The following is a 24,875-nucleotide window of genomic DNA, read 5'->3' as shown; positions in this document are numbered from 1 at the left end:
TAACTTGAATGTTACTTAATTTCTAAATGCTAAAGTGACTTTTAAAAAAAAAATCCGGGTAGATCAGAGACTGACTGTAGGAAAAACACTTAAAAGTGCAAGCTATTCGAGATGGCATTATTTCTAGGGGAGAAAGTGAGATTTAAAAAGGAAGAAGAGGCATTATTTGAACATTGGGTGGTGCATGGGGAAATAAAGCACCTGGTGAAAATTTAAGGTCCTTGAGACAAAAAAAAAAAAAAAAAAAAAAGAACCAAAAAACCGGAATACACCCAACTCATTCCCTATGGCCAAAAAAACATAAAATGAAATAATCTGCATATTGCTACACTGACTAAAAACAGAATGCCCTTGATTTATAAATCTTGTACATCACGCCAAACCTATGAGCTGAAGAAATTAAAATATATTAAATAGGTGAGAAGCTTCTCTAAGGAGAAAACAGAAAGTGAAAATTAAAACAGCTGATGAATATTCCTTCTCCTCCCTCCCCAAAAACCATGAAACAAAAACTGCACTACAAACTAAATATCTTCCAACAAGCTTCAAATGTGTGTAAAATAACATTGAATCAAAAATTCAAAATTTAAGCATTCTCAAATGACAAAACCACAGAGCTGGAGAACAGATTTGAGTATAGAATTACAGGAAAGATAATGAATATAGAAGAAAGGCTGCAGTACCACTAAGAGAATGAAAATAAGGTAGAGATACATGTAAAAGTGGTCAGAGAAAAAAAGAATTGAAATAGAAAACAAGCCAAGAAGAAATAACATGCGTATAATTGGAGTCTCTGTAGGCGAAAAGCAAACAAGGGGTAGGACAAACACGTGACTATAGTCCAAGAAAATTAAATGTTAGTCTGTGTAGTGGAAGGGCCTAAAGGACACCTTGAAAAATTGACCTAGAAAAATCGACTCGGAGATACAGCCCCTTAAAACTGTGAGCTTTTAAAGCTAAAGAAAAATTCCTCCAGGTCTCAAAATGAAATGATCAAATAATTTACAGAAGTAAGAGACTCAGACCAGCATCAGGTCTGATGAAAAAAGGATGTTGTCTCAAAGCATCTCTGCCCAGGGTATGTATTGATTTATCAGCTTAAACTTGTGATGTGTAAGTTCACCATGAAGCTAAAAAAAATTGTAAGTGTACTTCCTTTCAGTTATAAGAGACAACTCTTCAAAAGTCAGGTATGAAGTTGTTGTTGTTGTTGTTGTTGTTTGAGTTTCATAAGAGAATCCATTGACTGCTCCTTGACATCAAGGATGGTGTCTTCCCTTACTTATGTGTCCCCAGGTCAAAGCATAGTATTGGGCACAGAGGAGGCATTTGTGCTGGTTTAGTGATATAGAATTGAATTCTGCTCAGGAAAAAATATAATTTTATTTGTCTGCTTACAACATTTAGGAAACCATACAGGCAGCATTTAAATCTGCTCAGTTATATGCAACTGCATTTGAAAAGTTTCAGATATTCTTCAAGGAAAATGAAGGTCTTGATTTACAAGCTCTTAAGCTTCAAGAACCCGGTACGTTTTCCGTTTGTCCTTGCTAAGCATGTTTGCTATGCATATCAAAGTTGACTGACATCTGGGTTCCTTGAGCCCAGGCCTCCAGATCTCCAGCTGCCACGTTCCCCATGTTGGATAACTCTGCTCCTTCACCAAGTTCCCATCCAGAGGAGGCCCCCAGACTCCAAGGCTGCCCTTCCTCTTGTCCTGCCTTGGCTTAGCAACCCTGTCCCAGTCCTGAAAGCTGGGTCTCCCAGGTGTTAACTCTTCGTTGTCTGAAACCCTAGAGCACATTGGCCTGGACTCCTCAATGTCGTGTCCCTCCCTCTTTTAGGAAATCCCTGGTGCTTCCTAAACCTCTACACCCCGTTGTTTGCCAGAGGTTAATAGACGGTAGCTTTGCCCGTTGGACACCACACCTGTTTTCTCACTCCCCCAAACTACTGTAACATTGCCTGGTACACCTTACAGATACTTAATAAATGTCTGTTTAACTGAACTTTTAGCTGGACTGCCCCCTGTCTAGCCCCAGAAGACCATCAGGGGACAAGTTCTGGCTTCCTGAAGTCATCAGCTATATCTCACCACTAAATTCCTATAAATGTCAGTGTTTACTAATAATTTCTACATTTGCTACACACTCATGATACCATGCCACGTGATTTTCAGGCATCTCATCTCATCCTCGTAATTCTATGAGTCAAGTGTTAGTATTCTCATTTTATAAATAAGGAAATGGAAATACACAGAGACAAGGCAACTTCAAGATCACACAGCTGGCAAGTGGCTTAGAAATCATTTTCTCTGACTTATCCATTCTACATCCCACCCCTCCTCTATCTCAGAAAGAGACAGCTCTCCTTTCAACTTTGCTCGTTTCTCTTTGAACGTGGCTATGTGTGACCGTGGCCAAGTCACTTAGCCTATTTTGAGCCAAATTTCTTTCTGTATAAAGTGAAAGTATTGGATCCAATTGGTGTTTCCTAAACTGCTGTTCTGTGGACCGCTGTTCTGAAGAATATGACATGATACCATGAAAAAGACTCTGCATTCAGCTAAGTTTGGAAAATACTAGACCGGGCAGCATTTCTCAGGTTTCCTGCCCAGAGATCTCCTCGGTCCCTTTGATACCCTTATTTTGTCACTTCTCAAAGACACACACGTCAGAACCTTCTGAAGTGGGGAGGACAGGTAATCACCGTCCATTTTTTTGTATCACGAGGAAACTGAAGCCCAGAAAGGTTTGAAGGACGTACCCAAAGCTACGTGAGGGTTGGAGACTTGAGCCTGGGTCTGCCGACTACCTGGTGTCTTCTTTATACTGTGTCAGACCCCCCCTCACATCCGGGAGAGGAGATGCTGTGAATTAAGGCGGGAGTCAACACCCTTCTCTCTCTGGGATGGTGAAGGGGGGTCAGAGGAGGAGATCAGGAAGCAGTAAGGACATCAGTGTGACCCAAGTGGAGGGAGTAATCGGGAATAAAGTTAGCTGAATTTTTAAAGGCCCAGAGGGCACAGGATTTCGAAAGTCAAGCAGAGTAGTTTAGTATTACATGTGTATCAGGGAGAGCTGTTTTTTACCAATAGTGGGGTAAAAGTATATTCAAGATAATCAGGCTTCCGCTGGCACAGGGAGATTGGAGAAGGGAGAAAATGGAGACGGGAAGGTGATCAGAACGCAGCACGTGGCCAACACAGACCGCCGCAGGCCTTGCCCTCGGCGTGGGGGCGGGTGGGCAGGGGCGTTGGGAGAGGAGTGAGGGTGGCTGTACCTGTGCTCCGTCCCTTATGTTGGGACGCTTTCTGTTGTTAACATCCTCAGCTGCTTCCTTTTAGGTTCCCTGTGGGAGGACCCTTGGGTTTCATCGACTTCAAACCTACCTGACTCTGGAGTCTAGTCCCTTCCAGACTAGATCCTCTAACGCACTTGCAAGTTCTTTTCAGGTGCCGTTCTTAACAGGAACCAGGAACCATATTTATATTATTAAATACTAGTTTCTTTATTACAAGAATGCAATACGAAGCATTTTGAATTAACATTTTAAAGTTATACGTGGTACTCTACATGTGGACAATACTTTATAAATATATATGTAAATTATATTTTTAATTTTATTTTTTATCAAAGTGTAGTTCATTTACAATTTTAGTTTCAGGTGTACAGCAAAGCGATTCAGTTGTACATATACATACATATATAGTCAGATTCTTTTCTATTATTTATTATTATAAGAAATTGAATATAATTCCCCATGTTATAGAGTAGATCCTTATTGTTTATCTATTTTATATATAGTGGTGTGTCTCTGTTAATCCCAAACTCCTAATTTATCCCTTACATGCAAATTTATTAATGCAGTGGTTTTTAATATATTTTGTAATGATCCTTTAAAAATCTAACACATGTATTTTGTGCCTTATATGAATTACTTTATGTAGATGTTAAGTTCTTTAGTGAACAACTGGAAAAATATCACAGACAGCACAAGGACGCAGTAGCTTTAAGACCCACCAGAAATGTAGGATTGCTGCTCATCGACACTAAGCAACTGAAAGAAAAACTAATTCCATCACCTTTGAGATGCTTGGAGGTAACTATGAACCAGGAAAAAAAATTTAATTATGGTCTCTACAAATATTTTTTAAAATATTTTATTTATTTATCTATTATTGTAGTATTTAATTCTTTTTATTTTGGCGGTGTGGGGAGAGAGGTAATTAGGCTTGTATATTTTTGGAGGAGGGAATGGGGATTGAATCCAGGACCTCGTGCGTGCTAAACATTAAACATATGCTCTACCACTGAGCTATACCCTCTCCTGTCTTGTTTCTGAAATGGTTATCAAAATCTCCATAGGCTGATTATTTCCCCGTTTGTGTACAGAGAGAGAAAGAGAGATGGAGATTTTGAGTACCTATCTCTCTCATTCTTAAACAAAAGTCTTGGGTTTCTGTTTAATTAGACCAACTGAGGTCAGAGGTTCGCCCTAATCCAATCACATTAGCCCAAGGAAGCCGTGCTCAGATCTTCCTTGTGACCAATCAGACTCCACCTTCATTTCCAAAGGAGAGATTAATTTCCTCCAAACCATGTCACTGCCACCCAACAGGAAAGGAGTAGAAGTGAATGCTGGGGAGGGTCCCACATACAGGACAAAGCAGCAGAAAGGGTGCTTGCAAAAGATCAGAGCATTTAGGCAAACTTTTTAATAAGCTGTGCAATCTGGCTTGTTCTGGAAATGGTCTTCAAATCTAGCCCTTCCTGTTAGTTCATTTGACAAGCAGTGATTCAGTGTGGAAATATGCTGCTGCTTCCGATACCTGCCGACTTCACAGCCATTCAATTAGAATTTACCTAAAATGTGTAATAAAATGGAAACATCCAAGTAGTTATGATTCACCTTTCCTTTTTCTCTCCTAGGTGCTAAATTATATGCTTCCTCGCCAGAGCAAGAAAAAAGTGGACGCCATTATCTCTGAGGCACAAGATGCAGAATATAAACTTGAGTTTGTCCCAACTACCACCATAGAATATGTTAACAGCTTGGTATTTCTTGACGAAATTCAGGAACGGGTGAGTTGATTCTTCTGTAACTCGCTGTTCCAGATCTTGTGTTAGGTAAGGAAGGCAGATGAGGGAAATCAAGGGACTGAAGGTCAAGAAACAGCTGTCAAGATATCAGAAACACCTTCAGACAAAACAAGCGGATGCCCTGCATCCCAGCAAGGACAGCTACCACCAATCTAACCCTTGCTGCTAGTCGGACACGCGCTGCGTTTTTTACGTTCGTTACATTTTTAACACTCAGAAAAGCTTAGGAAGTGTAGATAATTTATATTTTTGTTCTGCAGGTGAGGAAGCAGGTCACACTGGCCAAGATCACGGAACCGCATGTAGCAGAGCTGGAATTTAAACTTGGGTCTCTGACTGCAAAGCCAGTGCTCTCAGCCCCAGTTTACTGCAATTCTTATTTGTGCTAAATGGCCATGGAATTGCAGCTTAAATGGAAGTCCTGATCCTTCTCAACCTATTTGCCCATTTTTGCATAATATTCAGGAACCTTCCTGTTAGGAATGAAAGAAACCCAACTCAGGGGATGACAGCAGATAAGGGGGTTATCGTGTGATGCAAATGATAGGGTCGACCTTCTCTCTCTCTCATACACACACACACACACACACTCTCACTCTCACTCACTCACTCACTCTCCGTCTCTCTCTCTCTTTTTGTCTCTCTTATTTCTCTCTTCCCGGAAACTTGGCTTCCTTCCCCCGGCTCTTCCCCGTGGCAGGCATTCTAGCATTGTTTCAATAGTCTGCTTTTCATAAGCTTTCAGTCATGCCAGTTGGCATTTAAAATAGAGATAAATCATTTTCTTAAATGTCTGGAAATTGAAAGTGTGTTACAAATGAAAATACAAAAAAAAAAATCCAGCTGGGTGAAATGTGAAATGAGTCATGAGCAACTGCATAATCAGTTACGTATTGTCAGCAGAAGTCATAGAAAAGGCTATTTCACGTGCCTGTTAAAAGTAACAGTTTGGTTTCTCATTTCAAGAAATGGCACCTTCTCAAAGGGCAGATGATTGTGGTTTTCCCTGGGGTAACTTACACGTCACCCCAAGAGCCTGAAGATGCCCAGCATTGATTATTATTTGCAGTCATCAGGCCACTTTGCCAAATAAAAGATAAAAGAGAGAGAAAGCCAAGTGTTTATGTAAGAGCAGTACCCGCTGTGCTCAGCTCTGAGCGACTTGCCTCCTGGGCCCGATTCCCCGTGTTGCAGCAAGGACCGCGTTTATCACCCGGCAGGCTCTGGCCGGTTGGGTCTACTTTAAACCCACAGCTCACCTGCCAGCTGGTCACAGAGTGATGTTCCCGTGCGCGGGGGCTGTCTCCTGTCAGACGGATCTTAAGGGGTATACTGGGACTCTGCTTTGCGCGATGAGCAGCCCGTGCTTCTGTCTAGATCGAAAGCCTTGAGGACGAAGGGAACGTGGTGATTCAGATGTACAAGCTCATCGAGCGGTACCAGGTCCCCACGCCGCCCGAAGACTTCGCGGTCTTTGCGACCATGAGGCCGTCCATCGTCGCTGTTCGGAACGCCATCGATAAATCTGTGGGAGACAGGGAGACAAGGATTAAGCAGTTCTGTCTGCACTTGGGTAGAGACCTTGAGGAACTGAACAATGAAGTGAACGAAATAAAGCTGCTGGCTCAGGTAAGCGAAAGTAGGACTTAAAAAAACATGTGTGAAGTTTGACTGTTACCGTTTAATAAACCGCTGAGGACGTGTATTCCATTTGAATCTGGTTTAACTTTCATTTTCTATGGCTTCATTCTAACCAATTAACAATGTCTCGGAGCTGCCATTGAAACGAAGTGTTTCTGAACCTCCTTCAGGCACTGAATAAATTCCAGGCCATTGCACGTAACACCTATATGTCATATTAAATTCTCTTTCTCCTGGCTGGTATTAATTATTTTGAAATGAATGTTGTTACAACTTGTTAGCATATTTTATTGCTATTATCACAATTTTAAAGTTTGCTGAGCCACATATTAGAAAATTCTGCTTTAGAAAGAAATAGTATTAATGGATAAATGATAATGAAGACTATTTGATTAACTTGCACCAACTTTCCTGTATGAAAAGTCCAAGAAGAATTTTTTAAGAACATAGCATAGACATCCAGGGGATTCTTGACTGAAGCATACGTGAAACTACATCATTTTATAATGATCTGTTATTATTAACACTGACTAAATCTTATCATAGAAGAATAAAACCATATCAAGTAATAAGCAGATCAGGAAAAAAAATGAGAAAAACTCAATATCTTTCAACAGAGAATTAATAAAATGTGTTGAGGGTACATTTCACTCAAGGGAATACCGTGCCAACATTAAAGATTACGGCAGACGTTCGTATGTGTTGACGGGGAAACGTAAAAGTGCGTAACATTTATTGTTTGCTTACTACGTGTCAAGTACTGTCCTAAGGACTTGGCATTGTTTTCGCTTTTGCATTGAAGTATTTTTGCATTTTTTGCACAGAGAAAGCTGTACGTAACTGTAATAACTATACAGTGAATTATCGAAAAGAACACAGCCCTGTGTGCAGTGCTCCCGTCAAGAACTATAATGTTACTGGAACTTAGCGCCCCATCTAGTCACCAACCCTTCCTTCCTCCCCATAGGTAGCCATTACCCTGAATTTTACAGCTATAAGTTCATTTTTCCTGCTTGTGAACTGCAATTAAATAGAGCATACAGTTAACTGCTGTGCTGTGGACAGTTAGCCCTAAAACAACAGCGGGGGTTCGGGTGCTGACCGGCCAGCCCTCCATGTCTGGGGTTCTGCATCTGGGGTTTCAGCCAGCCTTGGATCGTGTAGGGCCGTAGCACGCGTCTCGTGAAAGAAAGCCAGGTGTGAGTGGAACCGCACAGTTCAGACCCGTGTGTTCAAGGGTCCACCGCATTGTCTTCCATGCACAGCAGGCTCTGAGAAAGTCTGAATGACTATTCTTTGTTTAGGAACAATGCGTGTGTGTATCGATAGATTGCTAGAGAGAGCAGAAGTGCCAGCAGGCACTTTATGTGTAATGATCTGTTTAAAAAAGCATGATGCATGGACAGAAAAATGACAGCAGATGTTCTCTCCAGCCAGTGCTTCTTCTCTGGAGGGTTTGGAATTCATTCAGCGTCACTCTCGAGCAAAGAACCGCAACTTCGTTATTTCTGTAAATGGTGTCGTCTTGCTGTCGAGACCACCGCTCCTTGCTGATGAAGGGAGGTGGAGCTAAAACTGAAATGTGAATTGGTGACCACTTGATTTCTTTCAGTTTGGCATGCCTGTCCCATTCTAACTTGGTGTCTTTGCAAGAGGCTTTAATTTAGTTCAAAATCTGAACTCCCTCTCAAGCACTTCTTTAACCTTGCCACCGTCTCCTTCCACCTTCTGCCCCATCAGGGTCAGTCAGCGTTTCCTCCTGGTGAATGGAGGGCCGGGGTGTCCAGGTGTCCTCGTCCTGCCCTCTGGAGCAGAGGGCTGTCAGTGCCGTTGGGCTTGGCTGTGCCTGGTTGTCCCAGGCAGCTGTCAGCTCGGGGTCCGTTCTGGTTCTTTAGGTACCACGCCCACCCCAGCTGCTAAAACCCATCTTTTCTGCCATACTCTACAGACTCAAGAAATCGGCGGCTTTCTACTCCTGACCTCTGACTTCTTCTGATGCACCATGTCTCTCAGTAGTTCCCACTTAGAATCAAGGCACACGAGAATGCCATGATCCCCTGCGTACCACACCAAGCTGTGAGGCACCAGAGTCAGCACAAGCCCCTCTGCCTGGACGCTTCCCTTAGCTTTTGCATGTTGCCGTTTTGAATAGAGAATCACGCTGAAGGGGGTGGAATAATGGGCCTCCCCAGGCTCTGGCTCTGGCAGTTCCCAGGCTCCTCCAGGTTGCTCAGATTCTCCCAAACCTGGTTAGGTGTCCCCACTTTGCTCCTGAACTTGTCCGTTCCCACTCGCTGGGTGGGGTTTCAACCCCAACAGGTCAGCTGGGACGCTTACGTCTTACCGTTGATTCTTTATTTTCTCTCTTCCTCCATCTCAGAAATCAAAGGGCTTTTTATTTCCTTTGTTGTAAAATGGTAATTTTCCTCACATCATATTCTCTTCTTTCTTTTCATGTGAAGTCATGTTGAAAAAAGGTAGTAAATGAAAGAGGATGAGGGAAAATATATTAGATACTCTTTATAAACAATGTTATCCCCATGGTGCTTTATGCCTTTCTGTGCTTCTTATGATGTGTATGCATTGCTTTAAAATTCAAGAAAATCAACCATTTCAAAAGTACTTTCTAAAAATTAAAGTGAAAGAGAATTAGAAAAAAACTATTTTGGAAAATGTTTATTTATTTAACTTAATGGTGTACATCAAAAAGTAGGCATAACTCATCAAAAACTCTCTTAATTTTACAGGATCCACAGATTTTGGATATTAATGCTGACCAAGACAAAATAAAGGTCATGTTGAAGGATCTGCAGTTCGTTCTGGACGATCTTCAGAAACGCGCGTTTCAGTATAAATCCTATCAGAAGAATTTTAAGGTAATGACAGCTCTGCACGTTTTCTAATGTGTGCCTAGAAATGGCACCGACAGCGAAGCGTTTTCATTAACGTGATTGTAAATATTCAGTGTTTGGACACCTATGTGCTTGTCACTGTGCTGGAACAGTCTGAAATACAGAATATGATGTGTTCTTCGCCTTTGAAATGTTTAAAAATTACTACACATGCAAGACAAAGCCTCTTCTTTTTTAAAAAAAATTATGAATTATAGACAAATCCTCAGACCAGGGTCTAGTCTCTCTGTTGAAATGTACATAGATTTTTGAAGGTGGTCAATTAAAGCCCCTCTATTCTTTCTTAAGTAATATTCGAGCTTCTTTTACACTTATCTGTATATTATGATTTCATCAGTATTGCCTGATTTGCCCTGGTTTGATGTGCCAATTTGATAAAAGAAGAGAATTTGGCTAAGCCAGGGGATGGATGGTCCAAAAGGGATAAAAAATATGCCTCAAAAAAAAAAAAGAGAGAAGAGAAATGGGTGAGAGATATAAGTGCTTTCAACAGCTATTACAGAGACTAAAAGGAAATGATGATAGAAAGATTCCTAGGATGAAAACCAGAAGGCCACCAGCAACAAGGGAGGTGTTAATAGTCTCCCCCTAAAATTTTGGAGGAGTGCGTGGACCTCACATGGGGATGCGTTAATCTGTTCCAGAATCCCAAATGGATGGCCACAGAGTGGTCTGCGGGGGCTCTGGGTGTCCGCTCGAGAGCCCGGGGCTTGGCAGGACAACCTGCAAAATAATGACCTCTGCACTCGACAGTGCAGCCGGTGCAGTACTCAAAGCAGGAGGTTTGTGCCTGAGAGAACGAGGGCTCAGACTTGTTCCCACATTGAGTTATAACTGTCCTGTAAGACTGGAGAGTATGCAGTAGGAAGGGAGCTATGGAGGAAACAGTGCTTGATAAAAAGCTGTAACTAACAGGTGGGTTCTCCTCGGGTCAGAAAGAGCAGCATCACTTGAGCCAGAGCCTGAAATGAAGTGTGTCCCCTCCTTCCGTGTTTCGTATCTTCTGTACTTTATGGTCCTTTCTGATCACCTCACATCCAGCCTTGCTCTGCGGCTCTCGGTCACTGGGGGGATATGAGTGAAGGCTTAGCTGCCCTAGGAAATCATTTCTAATTCTTAGTGAAGACAAGGCTAGATCCCTAACGTCAGGGTAATGCTGGCCTTGTAAGATGAGTTTGGAAGTGTTCCTAACTCTTCAATGTTTTGGAAAACTTTGAGAAAGATGAGCATTAATTCTCCCTCCCCCCCAGATGTTTGGTCGAATTTACCAGTGAAGTCATCTGGTTCTGGCCTTTTTTTGTGTTGAGAGGTCTTTGATTACTGATTCAATCTCCTTCATCCTTATTGGCCTGATCAGATTTTCTGTTTCTTCCTCATTAAGTCTTGGTAGGTTGTATGTTTCTAGGAATTCATGCATTTCTTCCAAGTTACCCACTTTGTCGGCATAGAATTGTTCATAGTAGTCTCTTGTGATCCTGTGTATTTCTGTAGCATAAGTTGTAACATCTCTTCGTTTCTGATTCTATTTATTTGAATCTTCTCTCTTTTTTCTTAGTCTAGCTTAACGTTTGTTTATCTTTTTTAAAAAACAGCTCTTAGTTTCATTGACCTTTTCCACTGTTTTTCTGGTCTCTTGTTTTATTTCTACTCTAATCTTTGTTATTTTCTTTCTTCTGCTAACTTTGGGTTTAGCTTATTCCCCCTTTTCCTAGTTCCTTGATGTGTGAAGTTAAGTTGTTTATTTGAGATCTTAATGTTTTCTTTTTTTTAACTGAAGTACGGTCAATTACAATGTGTCGATTTCTGGTGTACAGCACAACATCCCAGTCATGCATATACATACATACATTCGTTTTCATTTTTTCTGTTTTCTTAGTGTATGCATTTATCACTGTAAACTTCCCTCTCAGCTACTTTTGCAGCATCCCATAGGTTTCACTGTGCTGTGTCTCCATTTTCATTTGTTTCAAGATATTTTTTATTTCCCTTTGATTTCCTCTTTAGCCCGTTGGGTGTTCAGAAGTGTGTTGTTTAGCCTCCACGTACTTGTAAATTTTCCCGCTTTCCTCTTGTTGATTTCTAGTCTCGTATCATTGTAGCTGGAAAAGATCCTGAAGATGGTTTCAATCTTCTTAAACTTGCTGAGGCTTGTTTTGTGGCCTATCATATGGTCTGTCCTGGGGAATGTTCTGTGTGCACCTGGAAAGAATTGTGCATTTGCTGCTGTTGGGTGGAAGGTTTAAAGCCCTAGCTTATCACAAGGCTCACAGTTTCTGTGTGGCCAGCCTCCTGGAGGTTTCCCTACCTCCAAGCCATGAAAACAGCTTCTTCAAATTTTCTTGCAGCCTTTCTCTGTGTAGGGTTCATATACATACATGTTAAACATATAATATGTGAGTTAGAAAGAGGTAAGACACTGGGCTCTTCCCTCTCTTCAGTCTTCTCACCCCCTCCACCAGCTACCAGGCAAATGCCTTCTGCCTCTTATGTCAAATAAGATAAAAGCCCTAATGGATGTCGGTGCCTCTGAATACTCAGGTGTCTTCCCTAAAAGGCCAGGCATGTGTGTACATGTGTGATCCAACTTGAGGAATAATGACTTTGTACTCTTTGGAGAATTTCCAAGTTCTAAGGAAATATAAAGAGTTATAATTTGTCACTCAAATGGTAAGTTGAATATACATAGTGTTTTGGGTTTGTTTTGTTTGTCTCTGTCTCTCCTTTACTTTCTGGTCCATATTCTGCTAAGGTGTCACTGTATCAAAAATTAGTATAGGAAGGTAACATAGGATCTCTATATCTGAAAATTAAATAGTGCATTTTGCTTATTATATTTTTAAAGGTAGAAGTGTCCAAGTTTGAAGCTTTGGAAGAAGTTAGTGCTGAATTGAAGCTCAAACAGTTGCTCTGGGATTCTTTATCTGAATGGGATCAACTTCAGCAAGAATGGTTAAAGGTAAAAAAGAAAACAAAGCTCTCAATTCTTAAATTATTTTTATATTAATTAAGCTTTTAAAATCCTAAGACATGAATTATACTTTTTTTTTAATAATCTGATATATTCTTAACTTCAGTAGGATATGCAGTGTTATAGTTCTATGGGTGTTATTATCAGCTTTACAGTGAAATGCACAAAGGTCTTTCTGTCACTGTGTAGCACAGAGCAGGACGCGTTACTGTAAGGTAGGCATCTCAGGTCCTGTGTAAACGCTAAATGAAAGACGCATCGAGGGGCCTCACTGCATGACATTTAACTGCTTTGTGGTGACTTCTGAACACAGTGTTGTCCTGATACACTGCAGCCAGCTGTTCTTAAGGATTGTAGGATTTCATTTCTGATCTACATGTGTCAGATTTCTGTTAGCTTAGGCTCTGAGCTTACTGTCCTTTTTTTTAAAAAAAAAAAAAAAGAAGTCATTTTGTTTACTGTGATAGAACAGAATCACAGTAATGAGATCTAGGCTCTTCCCTTAAGAGCTCACAGTAGTAAATTCTCTCATTTAGGGGGCCAGGTACCACAGGGTTTGGTTTCTAGGGTCTACCCTTATATTCAGACTTTTAGCAAGGGTCGACCCACTAGTAGGCAGAATAGATGGATGGCCCATCTACTCTCCGAGTGTGATGTGGGTGTGTTAGAAATGCCATCAGCTTCACAAATACTGTTTTACGTTTGCTTGTTCAGCTTACCTGCACTGATACCTATAATTAGAAGTCACATATCTAAGTTAAACCACAAGAATGTTTCCCAGATGATGATCTGGTGCTGTGGGTACCAGAGGAGGATAAAAAGCAAGAAGACTGAACCCTCGCAGAGCTTACCTTTTGGTGGAGAAAGCAGAAGACAAACAAACATATACATGCTGTGATATCAGAGAATTTTAAGAGCTCTTATATAACTCATTCGTCACTTATCTCAGAAGTGGAAAATGCTCCTGAGGAGTTAAGAAGAAGCTTAGAGAGTTATCTAATTACCACCATAGGTCAGAGCAGTGGCTTCCAAAGTGGGGTGAATTTACTGTAGGAAGTGCACAAGAAGACCCATTAGGGGGCAAAAAGAAAATGTTGAATCTAGGGGGAAAAAAAAGAACATTTACAAATTTTCTTTTTTTAATTGGGGCATATTTGACATATTATATTAGTTTCAGGTGTACAGTGTAATTATTCTGTGTTTGTGTATATTGTGAAATGATCACCACAATACGTCTAGTTAACATTTGTCACCATGTGTAGTTACAAGTTTTTTTTTCTAATGATGAGAACTTTTAAGATCTCTTCTCTTAGCAACTTTCAAATATGTGATACAGTATTATTAACTATAGTCACCATAGTGTATGTTACAGCCCTGTGACTTATTTATTTTATAACTGGAAATTTGTACCTTTTGACCGCCTTCACCCATTTCACCCACCCACCCCCCTCCTCTGGAAATCATTAATCTGTTCTCTGTTTCTATGAGTTTTTTTAATTTTGTTTCAGATTCTACATATAACTGAGATCATATGGTATCTGTCTTTCTCTGTCTGATTTATTTCATTTTGCATAAAGCCCTGAAGGTCCATCATGTTGTCACAAGTAACAAGATTTCATTCTTTTTATGGCTGACTAATATTCCATCGGATACATTTACCACCTTTTTTCATTCATCCATTGGTGGACACCTAGGTTGTTTCCATTTCTTGGCTATTGTAAATAATGCTGCTGTGAATATGGGTGTTTATATATCTTTTTGTTTTCTTAGGATAAATGGATTTGCTGAATTTTGTGGTAGTTCTATTTTTAATTTTTTGAAGAATCTTAATATTGTTTTCCACCAATTTACATTCCTACCAGCCAGTGGTATGAATATTTTAATAATGTTAATTCTTCTAATCCATGAGCATGGAGTGTCTTTTCATTTTTACAAATTTCCTATTGCCTTCAGTCCATATGACCATCTGACATGTCAATACATGTGTACACTTAAATGTTTATATAACTGAGAAATATATTTATAGATACATGCATGTATTGGAGTACATCTTTAAATCAGTTATATTGAAGGGGTACATACTCAAATAATGAAGACTGGTGAGAAATTTCTAGGTTGCAAGAGTAAAAATTAGCTATTTATAAACTTACAAGGGTTGGCCGTCAGGAATTAATTACAGGATTGTAATACTGCATTTGATGGTGTGGGGAAAGGACATGAGAGTAATGAACAAGCAATGCCTAGTTTATTGTTAGAAACCATAGTAAGTAAGGCCATTTCCAAGGGTGTAGAGTTGACTTCAATTAGCAGCGTAGCTACAAAAAAATTTGAGTTGAAAGAAATGTACGGTTTCAAGTTTGCCTTTGGTCATACGTCTTAACTTCTTTTTTTTCCCCCTTACTTTTCGTAGGCCAAGTTTGACTGCCTGGATCCAGAATTTCTAAACAGTCAAGTTTCTAAATATGCCAAATTTGTGACTCAACTGGAAAAGGGCTTGCCACCCAACAGCGTAGTGCCCCAGCTAAAATATAAGGTGGAGAAAATGAAAGAAAAGGTAAGTTTGGTAGAAATTATTTCAGAAACTCCAGGTCAGTCAGTTACTACTTGATGCTAATGAACGATCAGAGCCAGGAATTCTTTCCGGTTTATATTAGTCAGCTTTGCAGTGAGAGAAGAAACAGTAGGCAAATTCAGTTATCACAGAGCCGCAGACTGCATCCTTATCTTCAACTGGCCAAATCATGCCATTGAAGACCTTGGTTAGAAGAAGCATTCAGAGCAAGAGTTTACCAGGTGGTGGGGGAACAGTGCAGGAATGGGCTGTAGGTAAGCCAACATGCTGATCTGCTCAGCCCTCAGCCAGGTGAGGTGAGGGCAGCCTTGCCCATTTGCATCGCTGCACCAAACAGTATGGCATTTTCCAGACGGGCCACAATGTGAAAAGGCGGGGCAGCCCGGCAGTAGGCATACAGAGCTGGCTCTTTGAAACCAATCACTGCTAAACCAGTACTTGAAATTTGAAGAAAGGGGGAAGTGGGTTTTTTTTCTTTTCCTTTCAAGCAGTTTTAGATTTTTTTTTAAAAGGTGAGGAAAAGAACTAAAGAAGACATGTATTCTGCAATTTATGAGTGATTTTTCTGCAAGTGTCAATGAGGTCAAGTTTGTTGACTGTAGTGTACAGGTCATCCATCTCCATACTGGTTTTCTGCCTACTTTTCCATCAGTTACTCAGAGAGGAGCGCTGAAACGTCCCAGTATCATTGTGGATGTGTCTAATCCCCTTACGTCCCATCAATTTTTGCCTCATTTATTTTTTTTAACAAACTTTTTATTTTAAAGTCATTTTAGACTTACAGATAACTTACAACTGTAACATCGAGGTTTCCCACGTGCCCTATACCCAGTTTGCTCTACTGTTAACATATTACATGAGTGCGATACATTTGTCACAAGTAATGATACAATATCGATATATTACAATTAAATAAAGTCCATCAGTTATTTGAATTTTCCCATTTTTATCTGATGCTCTTTTTCTGTCCCAGGATCCTTTCCCGAATAAACATTACATTTAGATGTCTTGTCTTCTTAGACTCCTCTAGACTGTGACAGACTCTCAGACTTTCCCTGTTTTTTCATGATCTTGGTAATAATCAGGCATTTTATAGAACGTTCATCAATCTGGGGTTGTCTGATATTTTTCTCAGAGTGAGACTGGGGTTATGGATTCTTGCAAGGAAGACCACAGAGGTGAAGTCTTATTCTTATCCTGTCTTATTAAAGGCACATGCCGTCAGTGCAACGTTTCACTAATGCTGTTAAGCTTGATCACATGGCTGAAGTAGCATTTTCTCCACTGTAAAGTTACTACCCAACCTTCCAGACTGTTCTTTGAAAGGAAGTCTCGAAGCAAAGCCTACATACACTTAAGCGGTTGGTTATGTTCTGTCTCATTGCTTCTCGCAGTAACATAGCCTGTGTCCAGATCTTGGTTTTCAATGCCATTTTCCAATAAAATGAATCGGAGATCCTTATAGAAATGGATATTAAGTTAATAGCAATTTATTTTTTAAAATTTAGCCAAATCGTCTTAGTAGCCTAAATGGAAACCCCAATCATTTGTCCATCAGGAAGCAAATTCTCAGGTCCTGTTTCTTGCTGTGGAGAAAACTCCGGGTACTGACCTCACTTTTCTGATGGATTCAATACAAGTCATTCACTTGTAGTCTGCCTGTATTTTTCTTTGTCGTAAGCGTGTAAGTCGTATTCTTTCCAGCTCTGTACGTGCCCAAGTTGAAACCAGAAGCCTTAGGCTGTTTTCAAGAGAAAAAGCATGGCTCCTCTGAGAGTGTCTGTTTTCCAGCTTCCAGTCATTATTGACCTGAGGAACCCAACCCTGAAGCCTCGACACTGGGCAGCCATTGAACAGACAGTCGACGCCACTCTAGTGGACCTTGACGTCTCCTTAACCTTGGAGAAGCTCACCGAGTTGCACGTTTTTGACTTCGGCCAAGAAATTCAGGACATTTCTGGACAGGCTTCTGGAGAAGCTGCCTTAGAAACAATTCTTAAAAAGGTAAATCTGACAAATGTGTATTCTGAGTTCAGGGAGCGCAAAGGTTTTCATATTTGGTGGGAAGATCATCAACTTTTGTTTTACTTGAATGGATTTCTTTTTTTAACATTGAAGTTTCACCCTCTCATTGTCCGTTGCCCTTCTGCTCTTGCCTCACATTTATTACCATTATCCTTGCTGTCTCCTCTGTAAATATCTTCCCTCTGCTTAGCTTATAGTCCAACGTGAACTTGACGGCAGCAAGGTTTGAAATGTGCGTGCTTGTATAAAGAACCACATAAGCAAGGGAGACCTCTTGGGCCAAAATACATTGTCTTTCAAACTACATGCTAAGGGAGACTAACTCTGTGAAAGCGGTTCAGAAAGACGCTGAGAAGACTTCCCTCCTCGGGACACTCAGCCTGCTTTCTCTAAGAACACACGCGCACCTACCCATCACCTGTGTGGAAAGAATTTCTGTCCTTTTTAATTAAAGCACAGAGCGGTAGGGAATATGCATTAAAGTATCCCCAGTTATTCATCTGCATTAATGCTGGTCAATGAAATTAAGCAAATCAGTGTCATCTAACCAAGAATTTTAAAGGCAGTCAGGAGAATAGGATCATTCCGGGGTTATCACTTACATCACGCCACATACCTTTATCAAGTACCTAAACACAAGTGAATGTACATATCCTAAGAGATCTTGAACTGTTTCCAAGGTGGAGGATTCTTGGAAAACAACCGAATTTGTCGTTCTCCCTCACCGCGACTCCAAAGATGTGTTCATCCTGGGCGGCACAGATGACATACAGGTGGGTGACGGGGTTACTAAAACTTACGGTAAAGATTCTTGCCAGACCTCGTCCTAAATAGTCCATGGGAGATTATGATGAAGGAATGAAATATAGGAGTTACTAAATAGGAAAAATACATAATTGGGAAGGCAAAATAAAAGTATGAATAATTGATGAGAATGCTTGCACATGAAATAGTTTAGCAAAGCAAAAGAAATGGCTTATGTTTGTGAGAGTTATAATCCTGTAGCTGGTGACTGTTGAGGAATTTAGGACAGCAAAGAGATCTGCTGGGGCTGAAGTGATCAGAGAATCCTTCCCAGACCAGCCAAGACACGCCGAACCTTAAAGAGTAGAGGGGATCTGATAGGCCTAAATGAGAATGGAAGGCACCTCAAACCCTTTAAATGAGGCGGAGATGCGTGAATGGGCGTCTCAGGGCTATAGCACGCCAAGAAGCTAAGTTCGCTTGAGTCTCTGAGATTAGAGGCCGGTGGTCGTGCTCCGTTAACACCAAAAGGAGATAAATCAGCCCACGTGTTTGGAATATTCTTAGTGACATAAAATCCAAAAGCGCATTTGTTTAGCAGTGGGATCTGGAGATTATGGCCCAATTTAAACAGCGAAGCCCTGGCCTGTTAGGGTGGACCCAGGCCAGGATTGGAGATGAAAGGGCTTTGCCAGGTGTGGGTTGGGAGAGCCATCCCAGACGTCACTCTGGGCACTGGAGGGGGAGCAGACCCCAGATGAAGACCGGTCAGTCTGAGGCCAAGCGATGGCAGGTGATGGAGCTTCTACTCTCAAGAAGTTTATAATTTAAGTAGAGCAATGAAAATCCTACACATTTTAAAAACGTGCGTGTCCTAGGAGGGTTGTTGTGGTATAAAGGGGAGGGGGAGCGGGGAGGGAAGTAGAGGAAAAACTGTCTGTAATCACTCGAATGAGTTCAGCTTTCCTCTTCCTCAAGATTATTGAGGGAAAGTGGGGTTTCGTTGGATAGAGAATATACGTGATTTTTCGAGTTTTGATTACTTTGGGAAATAAAGACCTGGAAGACCAACGAGGATAAAGAAGGTACCAGATACCTTGTGGAGGACAGAGAAGAAGGGGGTTGAGCGGAACAGTGTGTGCCATTAATAATTACAGAAATGGCTGGGATTGGACCATCAGAAGTTCCTTGGTGACACTTGAGAGAACGTCTTAGTGGGTTGTAAGCCCTAGTGAAGGGGAGGAGGAGGAGGAGTGGATGGGTAGGGAAGTAGGCGGTACTCAGCTGTTCATTCAAAAAGCTGGCTTTTAAATGGACTCTTGCAGTTTAATATGAGGAACTATTTTTCAGAGCACAAACACGTGATGTTGTATGTATTTTCTTCGCCTTTTTTTTTAAAGGTGCTTCTTGATGACAGCACCATCAACATCGCCACCATGGCCTCATCACGGTACGTGGGTCCCCTGAAAGCGCGAGTGGATGACTGGCAGAAGCACCTTGCTTTATTTAACCAAACACTGGTGAGTAAGGGCCACTTCAGGTCATGGACCCAGAGCACTGGAGAGCCACGGGACCTTAGAAATCATTTTCGCAGTCATTTAAACACCGTGCCTTTAAGATCTGAGATTTCATTATTGACATTTTATTATGCCTGGAATGTAAGGAAGATGCAGATATATTAAGCTCTTCTTTAGAAGACGATGCCTTCACCCTTGTATTAGGTATTATTGCCGTGAAGCAAAATGGCACAAACTTAGTGTTATAAAACCATATACATTTATTATCCCACAGTTTCTGTGGGTCAGGAATTCAGGAATGGCTAAACAGGGTCTCCTACTTAGAATCTCACAAGGGTTCAATCAAGATGTGGGTGCAGGGAGAAGGTACAGCTCAGTGGTAGAGCATGTATTTAGCTTGCTCAAGGTCCTGGGTTCAATCCCCAGTACCTCCATTAAAATGAGTGAATGAATGAGTGATGTGGCCCAGGACTGGGTTCTCATCAGAGGTTCAGCTAAGGAGGGACTTTGGCAGAAATCATTTTCTTGCAATTTGAGGACTGAGGACTTCATTTTCTCACTGGCTGTCAGCCAGCAGCCACCCTCAGCTCCTATGTGTTTTTGATTTGAGGTCAAAAAATCTGGATTCCTATTTTTTGTCCTAGGAAGAGTGGCTGAACTGCCAGCGAAACTGGCTCTACCTGGAAAGTATTTTTAATGCTCCAGATATTCAGAGGCAGCTGCCTGCGGAGGCCAAGATGTTCCTGCAGGTGGATAAGTCATGGAAGGAGATCATGAGGAAGGTGAACCGGCTCCCCAACGCCCTCCGAGCGGCCACCCAACCAGGTAAAAAAGGGACCAACAGAAAGACTTCACAGTCACCCCAAACATCCATCACCTGTGAGATTCTACTAACGTGTGGTGACGTTCAACCCTTGATTCTAGTCAGCACTGCTGACCAGGAATGCTCGTGGTCCACCTGACACTCTCACTAAGCAACATGAATGGACCCTGTTACTATTATTCTTGTTGTTGTTATTAATATTTTTTTAATTGAAGTATAGTCAGTTTACAATGTTGTGTCAATTTCTGACACGCAGCATGATGTTTCAGTCCTCTATATACATGCATGTATTCCTTTTCATATTCTTTTTCATTGTAAGTTACTGCAAGTTACTGAATGTAGTTCCCTGTGCTGTACAGTAGAAACTTGTCGTTTATCTATTTTATATATAGTAGCTAGTGTCTGCGAATCTCGAACTCCCAAAGATCATCATTCCAAGTGAAGTAAACCAGAAAGAGAAAGAAAAATATCAATACGTTTTATTACAGAGTGTTGCCTCCAGTCTCTACTAGACTTCTGTTATATTTTGAAAGTTTAAAAAAAAAAAAAAAAGATTCCAAAATACCTTTGGTCCTAGGGATTTCAGAAAAAGAAGTGTGGGCCTGTCCGTATGATTTTGGGTGATGATAAAGCTGTGAAGAAAAATTAAGCAGGGTGTAGAGGCTAAAAAGTGGCTGGGGGCTGTAGTGCGTGTGCATGCCTGCATGCCTCTGTGTGTGTGTGTGTGTGAGATGGAAGGATTTTTTGATAAAGTGGCTTTTGAGTAGAAATCTGCACGAGTGAGGAAATGAAACATGCGTGTGGATCTAAGGGAGGACTGTAAAGTCAGAGAAGAACAGAGGCGGAGACCTGCGGTAAGAGCACGCTGTCAGCAAGGAAGCCAGAGGGGGTGGGCTGGAGCACACGGGGCGGGGGCGGGGGGTGAGCGTGCTTGGTGGGGGGTTGCGGGGCTGGGGATTGGGTTGGGTCATTGTTCACGTAGAGTCTTCAGGAGCGTGGGAAAAACCAGCTTCGATTCTTGGACAGGCGGGGCAGCCAGGCACTGGGAGAGGGACCAGACCTTCCAAGTTAATGAAACGTGTATCTTGCTCCTTGAGGTGCTACAGGTCAGTGACAGAGAAACAGGATGCTGTTGCCATCGCTTGTGCATCTAAAGATGGCAGAGGAAACAGAAGACGTGAGCGAGAGAGTGACAGCGAGCCCGTAGTGTTTAGAGAATGGCTTTGTCTGGAGGGTCAAAGACAAGGCAGCTGTTTGGCTTTGGTTTGCGCACCCTCAGCCCCCAAAAGCGGGGGATGCCAGATAAGAAGGTTTCAAATTAAGTACTTGTCCATCTGTAGCAAGTATTAAAATGAATGTTATTATTAAAGGTAATAGTTAACATCCTTAGCCAACCCGCCAAATTTTAACTTATTAGACCATTCTTTTATCAAATAAAACCAAAGCTTTTAAAAATATTAATATCATATTTTATTTCCATTTTAAATTATATTCTTTCTTTATTGTAACACAATTTTACCAATACTTTGTTTTTCTAGGACTTCTGGAGACTTTTCAAAACAATAATGCATTACTTGACCAAATTCAGAAGTGTCTAGAGGCATATTTAGAATCAAAAAGAGTTATCTTTCCAAGGTAAGTTTATAAAGCTACCGACAATATTTTTAGTTGTTGTAAGAGTACCCATGAACTTATAAGGCTGTATTTAAAAGCAAACTATAACCTCAAAACATCAGGGAACCAGAAAGGGAAGCAGGAAAGACGTTTGGTATTGGCAGCCCAGCTAATGTGTTGATTTGGGGGGCGTCAGCCTAAAGGATGAAGATACGTATTTGGTAAATGTTTAAGTGGGTAAGCACCTGAGGTGTGCTGGAAGGATTCTTGATCACAGCAGTGTTTCACTGCTGGGTGTGTCTGTGTGTGTCTGCACACGTGTGTGTCCACAGATGTGTGTGTGAAAAGTTAGCAAGACCTGTGTTGCCGGAGCAGGTTTCTTAGGTTAATTGGTGGCCTAAGGGTATCACTGCAGAATTTTTCTAAGAGGTCATTTAACAAATTCCAGGAGAAATTTTTTTACTCATCCATTCATTCTAAAAACATACCAAACGTTTTGCTCAGTGCTAAAGATACAAAGAAGAAAAAACCAGGTCCCTGCTCTAATGGAGCTCAGGGTTAACAGGCGGACAGTCATAAATACACAATTACAATATAATTGTCTGTGACCAGAGTGTGACTTCTTGGTGGTTAGCAGAAATGCCTGACTTCGGTGACTGGGGCCCATTGTACCGTAACACAGAGGACATCGCAGAACAGTTCATCTTTCATGGATTTTTTTTCCTGTTAGCTGTTAAAGTCTGTCTCAGAACAAACCCTGAGCTAGCCGGGGTTAGGTGCTCGTGTGGGCTATGTGGTTGAGAGGGGTTGCTGCTGGGTGCCAGGACGGGGCAGGTGTGTGCACGAGATAGCCAAGATCTGGAAGAGCTGGCCGAGTTTAACACAGTCAGCTGGGCTTTAAAGAATGTGCGCAAATCTTACCAAAACGTCATTCAGGCAGCGTGGGGGAAGACAGTTTGAGGTTTGGAACGTGCCTTTTGTTGATTTCACTCTTAAATCAGTGGGCTCCCACTTGAGTCTCCCAAGGCCAGAGACAGCCTGTACCCTGCCTTTGACCTTCAAAGAAACCTGAGCACACATTGACCTGTGGTATTGCTGCACACCAGGAAGCGTCGGCTTTTATTTCTCCTTTTGTTTAGAATTACATCAACGAGGTCTGCCATGTTTATGGTGTCAGCAGGCCCTGTGCAGGGTTGATTTCACGCTGCAGGCCTTAACGAAGACTTACTGTGAGCCAGGGACCAAATTAGGTCCTGGGGACACAAGGCGAACGTAGGCGACACTGTTCCTGCTCTCATGGGGCTTGTTGACCAATCTTGATGATTATCTGTGTCATATGTTGCAAAGAGGCAGGGGAACAAGTTATTACTGCACGTGGTATTTCAAAGAAGCAGGACTAACACAGTGCAACCCAAAACATCTTTGTTTCTAATGGCTGCCCCTGTGTTCCCTGCTGGGGACTAGTCTCTTCCTGTCCCTGGATAAAATCTTGAGCAGGCCTCGTGGATTTTCTGGTCATTCTCATATAATAATACAAAAAAAAAGTCTTGTCACCATAACTCAATAAATAGTCTATAATGATCAAAACTCTGAATTTCTTTCAAAGTGGAAACTTCCCCTTTCTCTGGCCAAGCCTGATGCAGGGCTGAAGGCTTCAGTGGTGATGAGGATGTGTGGTGCTCAACCCTCTCCCTTCCCGTTAGGGTTCTGGGATCTCCAGGTTTGGGGCAGGGAGGGGAGGAGAGGTCTACTTGGCTGATACCCATCTGGCCCCCTCTCTCACGTGGGGCCTGCCGTGGGGTCTCGGGGTCCCTCCAATCCCTAGGGACCTCTCACAGGCAGCTTCCTCCGCGGGACTGAAGTGTCTTCTCCAGCCAGACCCTCGTCCCTCTGTCTCATCCCTGGGCATCCAAGTGTGTCCCTTCTCCAGGGTTTTTCATAGGGTCCCTTCATGCCTCCAGATGGCCCTGTTGGACAGGATCAAGAAAATCCCAGGCAGGGTCACACCAGCATGGCCCACGTGTGTGTGTCGACAGAACCAAATAAGGTTCCGGCAGCCTCCTGTGCATCTTTGCAGCAAATCGTGTACTGAATGTGGGTGTACGAGGCTAGGTTCTAGAGAAACCAGGTAACATGCACACCTTTACTCCAGGGGCTGCTAGCCAAGCGTGAGACGTGGGAGCAAATCAGCACCAGAGCAGGAGCTACATTTTTACAATTTTTCTGAAACATACCTGCCTTTTCTGTTCCAGGCACTAATTTCTTGATGTCTGAGATGCATCTGCACGATTTTTCATAACAATCATATTTAGAGACACGTGGCCTCCCCAGAAACCCAGGACCACTGGGTTAGAGGTCCAGGAAATCAGTGGCTGGGGAAGGGATACGGCCAAGAGATTTATCTTTCCTGTTTACATAAGGCTTTGCTTCAATTTCAAGTTACATTTTAAGTATATTCTTTCATCCAGATTTTACTTCTTGTCAAACGATGAACTCCTGGAGATTCTGGCCCAGACCCGAAACCCCCAGGCTGTGCAGCCGCACTTAAGGAAGTGCTTCGACTCCATCTCGAAGCTCGAGTTTGCTCTCATGCCTCCCACTGAGGGGAAGATTCCTGGGATGGACGGAGAGCCAGAAAAGGTTTACACTAACGACGTTCTGGCGATGCTGTCACCAGAGGGAGAGAGGGTAAGGTGCTTCTGTCTAGGGTTCTTTGTGGGTAAACTGTGTTTCTCTTCTGAGGGCGGAGGGTGTGTACTGGTACTCTGCTGTCTCAGAACTTCAAAGATGACCAAAGATGAAATTCTTGCCTTCAAAGAGCTCAGAGTCCAGCGGAGACATAGTCAGACAAACAATTAAGAAGCCCCACAGTAAATGCATTAACAGTGGCACGTGCTCGGTTCTTGGGAGCAAAGTGGAAAACACTGGATCCAGGTCTCAGCCCTCCGCAGGGGGCA

At 42.0% G+C, this 24,875-nt stretch overlaps 1 protein-coding gene across 1 annotated transcript in view; it reads left to right on the top strand.

The window, feature by feature from the left end:
- DNAH6 (dynein axonemal heavy chain 6) overlaps nt 1-24,875 on the top strand; it is a 150,304-nt gene that overhangs the window by 22,803 nt on the left and 102,626 nt on the right. Inside the window, exons 12-24 of the mRNA XM_031441370.2 lie at nt 1,408-1,528; nt 3,950-4,101; nt 4,932-5,084; nt 6,480-6,731; nt 9,491-9,619; nt 12,498-12,611; nt 15,034-15,177; nt 16,987-17,199; nt 17,901-17,993; nt 19,365-19,484; nt 20,126-20,306; nt 21,843-21,939; nt 24,387-24,606. Of these exons, the coding sequence (XP_031297230.2) occupies nt 1,408-1,528; nt 3,950-4,101; nt 4,932-5,084; nt 6,480-6,731; nt 9,491-9,619; nt 12,498-12,611; nt 15,034-15,177; nt 16,987-17,199; nt 17,901-17,993; nt 19,365-19,484; nt 20,126-20,306; nt 21,843-21,939; nt 24,387-24,606 (1,989 nt within the window). The remainder of the gene's footprint in view (nt 1-1,407; nt 1,529-3,949; nt 4,102-4,931; nt 5,085-6,479; nt 6,732-9,490; nt 9,620-12,497; nt 12,612-15,033; nt 15,178-16,986; nt 17,200-17,900; nt 17,994-19,364; nt 19,485-20,125; nt 20,307-21,842; nt 21,940-24,386; nt 24,607-24,875) is intronic.

Source organism: Camelus dromedarius, chromosome 33 (genome assembly GCF_036321535.1).
Source record: "Camelus dromedarius isolate mCamDro1 chromosome 33, mCamDro1.pat, whole genome shotgun sequence".
In the NCBI taxonomy this organism is placed as follows: Eukaryota; Metazoa; Chordata; class Mammalia; order Artiodactyla; family Camelidae; genus Camelus; species Camelus dromedarius.
The sequence above is the reverse complement of the archived record's forward strand: the minus strand, read 5'-3'. Positions and strand labels throughout refer to the sequence as shown.